The 12,777-nt window shown below is 40.0% G+C and overlaps 1 protein-coding gene across 3 annotated transcripts in view; it reads right to left on the reverse strand.

The window, feature by feature from the left end:
* Window positions 1-12,777, reverse strand: part of osbpl5 (oxysterol binding protein-like 5) — a 75,573-nt gene that overhangs the window by 28,427 nt on the left and 34,369 nt on the right. For 2 of the 3 annotated variants that reach the window (XM_067380338.1, XM_067380337.1), the window contains exons 2-8: window positions 9,271-9,427; window positions 7,552-7,625; window positions 2,331-2,411; window positions 810-911; window positions 528-731; window positions 357-441; window positions 107-269 (exon numbers count right to left, since the gene is read on the reverse strand). In XM_067380338.1, coding sequence (XP_067236439.1) covers window positions 107-269; window positions 357-441; window positions 528-731; window positions 810-911; window positions 2,331-2,411; window positions 7,552-7,625; window positions 9,271-9,406 — 845 coding nt within the window. In that variant the 5' untranslated portion in view covers window positions 9,407-9,427. The remainder of the gene's footprint in view (window positions 1-106; window positions 270-356; window positions 442-527; window positions 732-809; window positions 912-2,330; window positions 2,412-7,551; window positions 7,626-9,270; window positions 9,428-12,777) is intronic. The other variant, XM_067380339.1, reaches the window with a different exon arrangement.

The following is a 12,777-nucleotide window of genomic DNA, read 5'->3' on the forward strand; positions in this document are numbered from 1 at the left end:
TTTAAAACAGACACTGGATCAAACTAGGATACTGTACTGTATATGTTTGATTTATATTGAAGTGATTGGGACTTTAAAAAAAAACAGTACTGTGGGTAATACTCACTGCACAAGGTCTTGGTCTGTGAGAGCCGTGCACTGCAGCAGCTGCAGTATGTGTGAAGACTCAGAGGAGCTGCTCAGATCTCCATCCCTGCAGCTCTTTGCTGTCATCTTCGACAAGCTGGAGCAGCTGAGAGCCAGTTCCAGAGCGTCCATCCAACAGCGTCCTGGAGCAGATGACATAAGCTGTATAGCCTTCAGGTGGACTCCATATTGAGAAGGCAGATTTACAGAAGAGAAATGCCAATGCTCACCATCAGATTCAGATGCTGCCCTGAAGATCAAGTAATTACTAGGCAAAGGTTGTGTGATGGAACCAACGGATTCTCCTTTAGGACCCTAAAAAAGACATAAAAAAGACAGACATCAATCAATCCCAACAATAAAGTCAAGAAAATGTGTTCTTGAAGATGTTCATGTCTAACCTTCATGGCCCATATGGACTTATCCAGTGGATGGTAGACTTTGAAACAGAATCCGTCCTTCTTTGAGGGTCTTTCGATGAGTTTACAGGCATTGAGAAGAATCGTTCCCACCCAGTGTTCCGAACCAGGTGTCTTATAAATCAGGAGAATGCCAGGCTTCAGGACACACCATAATTTCGTCCAGCTCTTCAATGTTCCCCGAATCTGATCCAACAGAACAACATCTTAAAGCTACTGCAAAATCATTGTTAGAATGAAAACCAATGAAGTTTACTAACTAACCTTTAGCCAGTTGGACATAATAACCACACTTGGATCCTTAAGTGCACTGAACAATTCATTGGCGACCCTCTTCTTTTCCTGTCGATAGTTCTTTTTTTGAACCTACAATATAAAATGTTAAGGTTTAACGCATTGCTCAAACATCAGCTAGGGGGAGTAAGTGGACGGCAAGACATGTAAAATGTCTAAAAACCTTGCTGAACACTAGAGTGCACCATATACAATACCAAAGAGCTACAAACCAGCAAAAGATACAGCTGCAAGCAGAAATGAGTTGGATCAAATTTGGAGCTACCATTAAGAAATAGGAGAAATGGACATTATGTTCACAATTGAACATGTTTTGCTTCATCTTCTATGAAATCTCTCTGTTGAACAATTCAACTGTAGATTATTATATACCTGACAAAGCTTAGGTATTTTGTGTGGTTGATTTTAATAGCATTACAGATGACACTTCATATTTTTGATTGTGTGTATAAAACTCAAATCATATACCTCTTTTAATATATCTTTAAATCTCTCTTTAAACTCTCTCTAAATTTTAGACTGTGGAGAAGAACTCCGAGCCATCTCAAGCCACCAGTCATCTCAAGGATAACCCCAAATTAACACTGGAGTCTATGGAGTTACGCTAACTGTCTTTCATTTTGATTTCATGATTTACAAAAATCTATTTAAATTTTTAGTTTTTTTAAAGAAATTTAATTTTTTAAGGGTATTGCCAAAGATAAAAATAGTTGAAAAAATAATAGAGTGTTATTTTTGTAATAATACTTTATATACTATTATTGTATTTTTTAATATTTAATATTTATTTCTTAATATAAAATTAGCTTTTATTTTTATATTTTCAGTTTTCATTTCAGTTTTATTTAGTTTTAGTGATATGTTTTGTGCTCTTTTTATTAGCTTTTTTTATTTAGCTTAATTATTATTATATAAGCTTAAATTTTAAAACTTATTTAACACTTAATTAATTTTATTTCAATCAACAAAAATGTGTTTATAACAACACTGCACTGGATGAGTGGTTCATTAGATAAAGATTTTTAAAGGTTTCACCTAAAATATCAAATACCAAAAACATTTTCATGACAAAACGTATAGGTCCTTGAGGCAAACGTGTTCCTAGTGAGGAGTGAGATGTTTCTGTGAAATTCGAATTCTCTACCTCAAACGGGGTAGCCGGGCTGATGTATTGAATATTTAACTGCTATCTGTTAGCAACCATATATTCGTACCAAAATGACAAAATGCTATTAGCCACATGCAAAATTTGGTGGGCTAACATTTGTAGCTGTTCAAAGTAAGAATATGAAAAACAAGCAAGATGAAAATCTGTATTAAAAATATTTAATAAATATTTTAGTATTTCCTCTGCTTACTATAGAGGAAGTGCCTGTATGCAGGTTCTGTGCCGTCCACCTGTTGACTAGTACTGGAGGTGACAACACGAACAAGCTGCTGTTTTGAGAAACTGGGCCAGGAACTCTGCCTTGAGTAGGAAGCACATCATACCTTAAGCGATTCTTTCCTTGCCAGCTTCTCCGTTGGTGAGGAAGACTCCTTCTCCAAACCAATAAACATCCTGGATTCCGACTGAGGCAAAAAAGAGATTGCAAAAAAGAAAATCCCAGAAAAATCCATTTAAAATTCATGTAAAGTCAACATGAGATCAAACTTTTCTTCTTACTTTCTTATTACATATTCCTGAGCTTAATATGAACAATTCAGCAGTGCACATTATTCCAAAGAAAACAGGATTTGAAGTCATTTTACTCCACCTATAAAGTGACTTGATAAAAAAAAAAAAAAGAAAAAAGAAAAAAATTCTCATTGAATTTCCTTATATTACGGAAACAAAACGGGTTGTGAATGTGAATGCTGTATCATGCTCACTTTCCAACTATGATAATCATATTAAGTATATCCCCCCATATTAAGTAATTATATTAATTTAGAAATTATAATGCTATTGAGGCAACATCCAGCTACAACTCTTTCACACTAACTGCAAAAGGCAACAGGCTAAATGCAGCAGGTCTGTTTGGTCAGCTGTGGGTGTCAGTTGAACCAAAATATGGAGAAGACAGCTTTCCTCTTAGGCCCAAATTAGCCTGTAAACCAGATGATTGAGTGTTGAGTCCAGAATAACAGCAGTAATGTTATTGGACTGTTTTATATTCAGGGGCGTTTTCTCCAAGGAGGCAAGGGAGGCAGTGCCTCCTCAAAAAATTGGATGAGAAAATAATCCATATTACAAAAATAAAACAATGCAAATATTAAAAAATGTGACATGAAATTTTAGAAATCACTCGTATTTCTAAAATAACACTGTCCTACAGCGAACCAGCAGGTAAAGTTTTAGTGGGAGTCTGCATCTCTCTTGCCTCCCCTGAACCCATTGAGTTTTAACAGACCCCCAAAGCGTCCAAGTTTGGTGGGGGGTAATTGAGAATGAATAGGGGAAAGACGCGTGAGAGGAAGCAATACCTCCATTGTGCTATGATTGGATATGATTGGTTCCCTATCAGTCAGTCAAGTTCGGCATTACGTCACGACGCCTGGCGAACTGGGATCTTGCCTGAGAGCCCAATCACCTTCCAGTGTAAACAAAACAAGCCAATGGACATTTGCAAGTGAGATTTGCATTGCGAACCACACCCAGTGAAGCGGGTATGAATGGAAGCATGCTGAACTCACCCATTCAAGCTTTTTCTTCTGAGCCATTTCTGAAGATTCTGCTCTGCAATCACCGTTTGAGCGTGTACAATGAACCAGAAGGAAACTCTTTAGACAGTGTTGGTGTGACAGCGCATCTACGTTCATTGCATTCATTGCAGTTCTCCTAAAAGAGTATTTCCCACACTACAGTGCAGACTGCCTGTAGAATGTCGACAAAGCATGCTTTTTCTATGGTCCCATTTCACAGGGGGCCTTTTCTGCAACACTGTCGAGGACTGTGCTCAGCAGTTGAAGAGCCTGCTCCGATGTGCTACCAGGCCATTGGGAACTGCCTCTCAGTCTGCTCATTGCCAATGGTATCCGTCCCCCTGCAGTAAAAAAAGAAAAAGAAAAAAGGCAAGTGTTCCGGCACGGCCAGCTCAGCCCGTCTCCTATCACCAGCAAGCATTGGTGTGCGGTTCAAGGACGCTGCCCCACTGCGGGTGCGTCAGCTCGTACGCCATCATTTGGACTATCAGACTCGGTTATGCGATTCAGTTTGCCCGGTGTCACACCAGGTTCAGCTGTGTCTGGTTCACCTCAGTGGTGGACAAGGATGCTTCTGTCCTTCATGCAGAGATTGCAGTCCTACTGGTGAAGGAGCAATAGAGCCGGTCCTTCCAGCAGATATGAAGATAGTGTTTTACAACCCATACTTCATTGTACCCAATCTTGGACCTTCATGTCTTCAATCGAGCCATTCACAAGCTCCCATTCAAGATGTCAACGCAGAGACACATCTCAGAATTCATTCATCACCAAAACTGGTTTGCAATGATCATCTTGAAGGATGCATAGTTTCATGCCTTGATTCTCCATCAACACAGACCAAGGGCAGGATGGTGGTTCCACTAAAATTGTTTCAGAGGCTCCTGGGGCATATGGCATCCGCAGCCACAGTCACACTGCTCGGGTTGCTTCATATGAGACTGCTTCAACAATGGCTATACAGCTGAGTCCTGAGATGGGCATGGCAACACAGCACACACCGGATGGCAATCACACAGGCCTGTCGCCAAACCTTCCGCCCATGGTCAGACCTTGCTTTTCTACTGGCAGGAATTCTCCTAGAACAAGTGTCCAAGCATGGTGTTGTCTCAACCGGCTGGGGTGCCATGAGCAATGGGCATGCTGCCTCTGGCTCCTGGAAAGGACCTTGACATCAGTGGGACATCAATTGTACCACATCAGTGGGACATCAATTCAACAGCCCACACTCCTGGGAGAATGAAGACTCCACCCCCAGATGGTCCAGCTGATTTAGAGATGCTTTGGAGCTGCACAGGTTGACCTGTTTGCCTCTCCAGACAAGTCCCACTTCCAGTTGTTTTACTCCCTGACCGAGGGGACACTGTTGTCCTCTGTAATATGCAAGTATGTTCCCCCAGTGAGCCTACTTGCACAGACACTGTGCAAGATCATAGAGGATGAGGAGCAGGTCTTGTTAGGTGTGCCATACTGGCCCAACCGAACCTGGTTTCTCGAACTGATGCTCCTCGTGACAGCCCCTCCCTGGTGAATTCCTCTGAGGAAGGACCTGCTTTCTCAGAGACAGGGCACCTTAAGGCACCAATGTTCAGACCTCTGGAATCTCCACTTGTGGTCTCTGGACAGGACGTGGAAAACTTAGGTGGTTGACTCCCAGTGGTAGACACTATCACTTCAGTGAGAGCACCCTCTATGAGGCGCTTACACTTTATAGTGGAACCTTTTCGTCGAATGGTGGTGTTCTCACCAAGAAGACAAGGTAAGTGCCTGATCAGTATTATGCTTTCCTTCCTGCAAGTGTGGTTGGTGTGAAGGCTGTCTTTCTCCACACTGATATTGTATGTTGCCACTATCGGCGCACATCAGGATGCAGTAGATGTTAAGTCTGATCGTCTGGTTCCTGTGGGGCGCGAGGAGGCTGAATCCTCCCCGTCCTCACCTTGTACCCTCTTGGGACCTCTCCTTGCTTGTCAGAGAATGCCATTTGAGCTGCTGCAGTCAGTTCAGCTTAAGATCCTGTCTCTCAAGACAGCGCTCCTGACTCTTTTGTCAAGAGGGTAGGGGACGGTTGACCAATCGTGCCTGGAATTCGGGCCAGCCAACTCACATGATCCTGAGACCCCGGCCTGGATATGTGCCCAAGGTTCCTACCACTACCTTCAGGGATCAGGTGGTGAACCTGCAAGTGCTGCCCCCAGATTACCCAGCCCTTGCTCTTCTCTGTCCCGTCCACACGTGGACTGCATGCAGAGCTTCAGGACCTCAGACCAACTCTTTGTCTGTTACGGAGGCCAGCAGAAGGGAAAGGCTGTCTCCAAGCAGAGGTTGGCCCACTGGATAGTGGATTCAATAGTCTTGGCATATCAGGCTCAAGACCAGCCATTCCTCCTTGGGGTAGGGGCTCACTCCACTCGGAGTGTTGCCTCCTCCTGGGTGTTGGCACATGGTGCCTCGCTGACAGACATTTGTAGAGTTGCGCTCTGCGCAAAACCCAACATGTTTGTGAGGTTTTAGAATCTCCGTGTAGAGCCTGGCAAACCCTGCATGGATTTCCTCCAGCACCTTCGGCAGTCAGACACGGTGGAGACATCAGACGCTAGGTCTAGCACTCATGTGTATGTCCAGAAGGTCAGCCCCTGTACTAGACTAGGTGCCCATGTGTTGTGATTCCCCTACGGGTGATCCCACATGTGTATTCTTCCACAGTACAGCTCCCCTGTGGCCGTGTCTTTCCCTTGGCAGAGGCCACCCTTTCGTCTCTGCTCGGTATTGACTTCACCCTCTCAGACAAGATCCCAATTTGTCAGTAGTTCTGACGTAATATCTCTATTCCCTCCTTCAGAGAACAGGGGTTACATTAGTAACCTAGATGTTATGTTTGGATACGACTGGTTTGTGCGATAAATCCTGCCTCTTACTTTCGTGCATGTTCACGAATCAGTCTGAATCCTTTTTTACAGCCTATGGTCTGAATGAACAAACTGATGAAATTGATGGGAAGACTAATAAAAAGTAAGTAAACATCTCACCCACTTAGATATTACCGCTTTGTCATGTCATATTCAAACTTGAATGGCCTGAAAACATCATGACTGTGGAGGAGTTTTATTGAGCAATCAGCTTGGTGAAATTAAAGGTACATTGTGTCTTTGACCAGAGTTTACTGAGCTTGATGACTGATGATATACGAAAATAAGATGACTACTAAAGAGAAAAGCTGAACGTCAGTTCACAAATAAAATGTATTGTTTAAATTATTACTGCTTTTTGGTATTATTTTGGAAAAAAAAAACACTAACTTGATGAGATTTATACCAGGTTTTAATAAATAGAACATTAATAACATTGTTAATCTAAAAATACAAAATATAATTGTAATTAGTTTCCTTTTTTTAATGTAACGTACGTTTATTTTACCAGGAAAATGTGACAACATGAAACTGGGATATGAATTTACATTTGATTTATTAAAATAGTTGTTAGTAATCAAAGTATTATCAGAATATCCAGTAGCAGGTGCGATGCTAAATGCTTTTTCAGGCTTATACAGATGAGATGCATTAATGCTGCATTATATCCGTGTGTATTAGATTAATGTCTCACATGGGTCAATTAATGACAGCCTTTTACTCTATATTTTCCCATTAAAAACACATGATACAAACAGATGCCTTTTATATGTGCCTGAGACATGAGTTCTGATATACTAAAATCTTTTACCGCATGTAAAACGGTTTGGAGAGAAATGAATCAGGGAGACTATGATTGGTTGAGTTTTGGCATGCGCTAATTGCAGGTCATTTCGCATTTGCAGTGTATCCTTTAATAATTGTAGTGAATCCTTTAATCCTTCACTTAGCAGCATTCAGAAATTAATTCTAGTGAAAGGTTAACTAGAAAGTGGGTTGAAATAACAAATGTGTTATGGAAATGTTCTGCAACCAGCAAGTACAGGGTTTTTTCTTTCCCATCTGCATTATTATGTCGACATATTCCATGCAGGCAGTCAACAAAAACATTAACGCACCACGCTGCTGGGCGACCGGGCCGGACTGACCTCGTCCCTCAGTAAGGGCAAACCATTTCGCTCCGTTTCATTACCTGCAGAACACACACACGCACATGCACGCACACACACACCCACACCAGTACACAAATGCCTAATTAATATCAAGGGCAATAAATGATAATAACCACAACGGAATACACATATAATGCTATAGTAAATAACATCGGGGATATCAAAATATAGTCAGCTCAGTTAAAGATTAAATGAAATACATATTTTTTTTACACTTTCCTTTCATAATAAATGTCCCATATTGTGCACAATTTATTAATTCTCAGTTGTTTGTAGCATGTTGCTGTGTGGTTGATAGGGTATTGTTATGTGGTTGTTAAGGCATTCTGAGTGGTTAATTACCTGTTTGATAGGGCATTCTGGGTGGCTGTCAGGGCTTTGCAATGTGGTTACTATCGTGTTCTGAGTGTTTTTCAGTGCATTTCTACTGGGTTTTTAAAGTGCTGTAGGTGTTGTCAGGGTGTTACTAGGTGGCTGCTAAGATGTTCAGAGTCTTTTGTAGCACAAGGTGTTCTGAGTGTTCACAGCACCATGTTTTTGCTAGGGTGATCTGCATTGCTTTGATGTTTTGAGTAGTTGTTATGGCATTCTTACACGGTTGCTAGGGTGTTGCTATGTGTGTTGCTTAGCTGTTTTTGGTGCTATGAATTTTCTAGAGGGTTCTAGGTGGTTGCTAGGACATTGCTATACAGTTGCTAAATTGTTCTGAGATGTTGCCAGGGTGATGGTGTGTGACTACATCTACATCAGGGTTCTGCTAAGGTGTTTTGGGTAGTTGCCAGGGTGTTGCTATGTGATTGCTAAGGTGTTTGTGGTGGTTTGTAGCATAGTGCTATGAAATTCCTAAAGTGTTCCAGATGGTTGTCTGGGCATTCTTATATGGTTGCTAAGGTCTTCTGAGTGGTTTGCAGGGTGTTGCTATGCTATTCCTGGCATGTTCTTGGTGGTTTCCCTGCAGTTGCTCAAGGGTTTTTTGTTTGTTGGGTTATTGTTAGTGCATTACTTTACAGTTGGTAGGGTGTTTTGTGTAGTTGCCAGGGCATTGCGGCTTAGGTGCTGAATGTTTGTTAGTGAATTTCTATCAGGTTTTAAAGTGTTTTAGTAGGTTGCCAGAGTGTTGCAATTCAATTGCAATGGTGTCCTGAGTAATTTCTAGCAAGTTGCTATGCAGAGTGTTTTAGTTGGTTGCCAGGGCATTGCTATGTGAAATATTAAAGGGATAGTTGACCCAAATTGAAAATTCTGTCATCATTTATTCACCCTCAAGTTGTTCCAAACCTGTATGAATTTCTTTCTTCTGCAGAACACAAAATATATTATGAAAAATAATCCCCCCCAAAAAAAAAAAAAATAGTCAATGGGCCCATCAACTGTTTGGTTACCAGCATTCTTCAAAATATCTTCTTTTATGTTCTGCAGAAGAGAGAAATTCAAACAGATTTGGAACAAATTAAGTGTGAGTGTAAGTAATGACAGAATTTTCATTTTAGTGTGAACTATCCCTTTAAGGAAGTCAAATGCACTATGAATGTGGTTTTGTGATGAAAAACATTCAGCTCTTGAATTCTTTAACACAACTATTTACCATAACCATAGTGACTTAGAATCAGAGCTCCTGCTCTGATTGTGCTAGTGCTTCCACACATTTAAGAATAGAATGGATACCTGGGCTGAGTGGGTACAGATCATGGTCTCCTCCATAGGACAGGTTGCGGGTCAGTACACGTGGGTCGATCTTGGGAGGTGACGTGGCTGTGGGACAGAGGGAGAACCGTCTGCGGAACAAGTTCTCCTCTTTCATTGTGCCAGCCAGTCTGTCCACCTGGAGGAGAAAGCAGGAATATCATCATAGTTTGTAGCAGCATACTGCACTGAAATACTAATGGATCATCACACACATACACACACACACACAGATTAATGTTAATGCTGCAGTGTCATGCAGCCCTTAACAGAGGTAACAGATAATCAGCAAAGTAAAGTGGGAGTGTGTGAGCAAATGTATCCGCTCAAACTTGGATGAAAATGGTTCCAGAAAGCTTATGCAACATAAAAATGGATGCTAAATGAGAAGAACAGCTGACAAATATTTTAAGATGAACTCTTAAACGTGAGTTTGCAAACTGAACTGATTCTAATGAGACAGAGTGCCATCTACAATAAAATAATGGGAAGAAAACACCACTTTCTAATGTGTTGTCCTAGCAAACTCTTATGAGCTTATTCATGTAAATAATCATTAAAAAAACTCAAGAGTTACCAGATTGAACCAGTCCTTTACTGATAAAAACGTACTGAATCTGTACTGAATCTCATAAACCTAATCCATCCATCCATCCATCCATCCATCCATCCATCCATCCATCCATCCATCCATCCATCCATCCATCCATCCATCCATCCATCCATCCATCCATCCATCCATCCATCCATCCATCCATCCATCCATCCATCCGTGTGTATATGAATTTCAAAATTGACCTAAAATTTTTCTTAATATATATACGTAAGTAAGTAATATATACCGATACGTATACCCTAAAAACTTACATACCTTACCTTTAAATATTCACTAAATCACTACATTACCCACATGCATTCTTTAGATAATTAGGTTCAAATTCTAGGGTTGTGAAATGAAAGGTTTTAGGTTACATAAGATGACACTAATCAAAGGAGGAAGTCTAAATAGCATGGGCTTTTAGTTGCAGAGCATCTGAATCAAGTTTCCCAGCATCATTCCTTCTCATAAAAAGGAGCTAAAAATAGTCCTTCTGCTGCAGTGTGGATCTGACGGGGGGTGTGGGAGCCGCCGTCTTTAAGGTGCACAGTTACAAACCCCGCTCTACCTCTCTTGCTCTCACTAGAGCTCTGCAGGGTAATGAACCCCGCCCTGCATGTGGCCAAGCAGTCAAATGAACCAATCACAGCTCAGGGCCACAGCTGGAGGGCAGGACGGGATGGATTCAATTGGCCGTGCATCTGGCTGCTGTTCAGTTTTGCTCTGTTTATAAGACTATGAGCAGCAGAGAGATGAAAACACATCCTGAATAGACTAAACAAATATAACACCTGCAAAAAGAAAATCAAAAAGCCCTTTTATATGCAAGAAAATGACAAAAGAGATCTCTTTAAAGGTGAAGTGTACAATTTTTTCAATGTTAAAGGAACTGTTCACTTAATAATGAAAATCGTTTACTCATTCCAAATTCATTTGACGTTATTTCCTCACTGGAACACAAAACAATAAAATAGAAATGAATGAGACAAAGGCTGTCAAAAAGGACAAAACAATCCTCACATAAAACTTTCAGAATGGCTCAAGGTCATATTAGGGTCAGTGATGTGATTTTTGTCCAATTTAATAATTTATTCAAAAATACATAACAAAATGCAATTCAGTTTTATATTTTGTGGGACATAAAGTGATAAATGCCCTTAATGACCATAATGAAAAAAAAAAAACTGGTATAATCTTTACTATTTTATATATAAAAACTAAGATTTTAGGACAGTTCAGGTTGTTAAATGTCATGTGGTGCGACTCCCCAAAAATGTAATGATATTTATGAATTAATTCATGGTATTTGAAAAAAAAAAAAAAAACTTTTTAAAATTATATTTAAATACATTTTAGAAAATAATGTTGATGGTTACACCACATGACATTTTTAGAGTCATTAAATGTAGACTCTTCTTTGAATTGGTATAAGGTTTTTCTAAACCAACTTGAATACAAAAGGACATGTTTCTAATGTTAATGTTGACAGTTACACCACATGAACTTTTTAGAGTCATTAAATGTAGACTTTTCTTGAAATTATTATAACGTTTTTCTAAACCAACCTGAATACAAAAAGGACATGTTTCTAATGTTAAATGACAACTGTGAATGTCTTTGTGTATGGCATAAAGGCCTGGCTGATGGAGCAAGGGGTGTTTCATGGTCTTATTAAGTGTTTCAAAAGCTCATTTATTGATATGACACTTCCTACATCGAAAGGGGCACGGTTAATAATGATTGTAATTTTAAATTTAACAAAATGCCACATTCAATTTTAGATTGAGGTGAGCAAGCACATTATTAGGAGCTGGCATATGAGAGATCTAGTGGTGGTTTGCAATAAAAGTGCCAGGAAAATAATACGCTGCCATTATTCATACAAAAACAGCCTGAAGTTTTACAGACGAGCCATTCATTTCTTGTGACACTCTTGAAGTCACTCTGTATTTACTGAGCAAAACTGCTTGTTCTTTGTTCGTCTGATTCGTGCAAACAGCATACAGCCATTGTTTAGATGTTTCCATTCATAACCAGCAGCCATAGTTATTTGATGAGCGTTTTGACCCTGCATGCCTGCACTATGATCCACTCTAGTAATCTTTAAACAGAGCTGAGTAAATGAATGGTAAAAAAACTGTGAAGAACAACTAGAGCGATGCCAAGCCACCGTCTGCACAATCTACCGAGCGTCCGTCCTCCTGTGACCTGGCAACTCTGATTTAAGGTCTGGCACTCCACAGCAGCTTCAAAACACTCCCTACTGAGATTTCAGAAGAAAACAACCCTTTATCCTGGCAGCTGACATCTTTAATCGCTTCTTAACAAAGAGAGAGGTTGACATAGCTAGTGCGGCTTTGACAACTTAATGGATCTCAGTGTAAAAGTACCAGAGTGAAGTTCAACAACACTTTTGCACTAATGCACTTTTTAGTTCAGATTCTTATTACAATGTTCCTCTGGATAAAGACGCAAATATGTGTATGTAGTATCTATGTTTTGTTCTCTATAAAAGGTGTTTATTGTGTTTGAATTGGTTTTGAGGATGATAATCTTTCGCCTTTAAAGAGCATCATATGTTTACCGTAAGTGTTGGAGGGTAACGCATTACAAGTAACTTGAGTTACGTAATCAGATTACTTTTAGAAGTAACTAGTAAAGTACCGCATTACTTTTTCAATTTACATCAAAATATCTAAGTTACTTTTTAAAATAAGTAACTTAAGTTACTTTTTTTTTTTTTTACATTTATAGACTGACAGCTCTCCTGTCCCCAATGTTGAGAGAAATAAAGTGCAGAGGTGATGTGTGCGCTGTGTAAACATGATGGTCATTGTAGTTCTAGACTACATGTGAACGTGCTTTTAATCTCACTTTATTAACCAATGTCT

This window comes from Chanodichthys erythropterus, chromosome 24, assembly GCF_024489055.1.
Source record: "Chanodichthys erythropterus isolate Z2021 chromosome 24, ASM2448905v1, whole genome shotgun sequence".
Taxonomy (NCBI): domain Eukaryota; kingdom Metazoa; phylum Chordata; class Actinopteri; order Cypriniformes; family Xenocyprididae; genus Chanodichthys; species Chanodichthys erythropterus.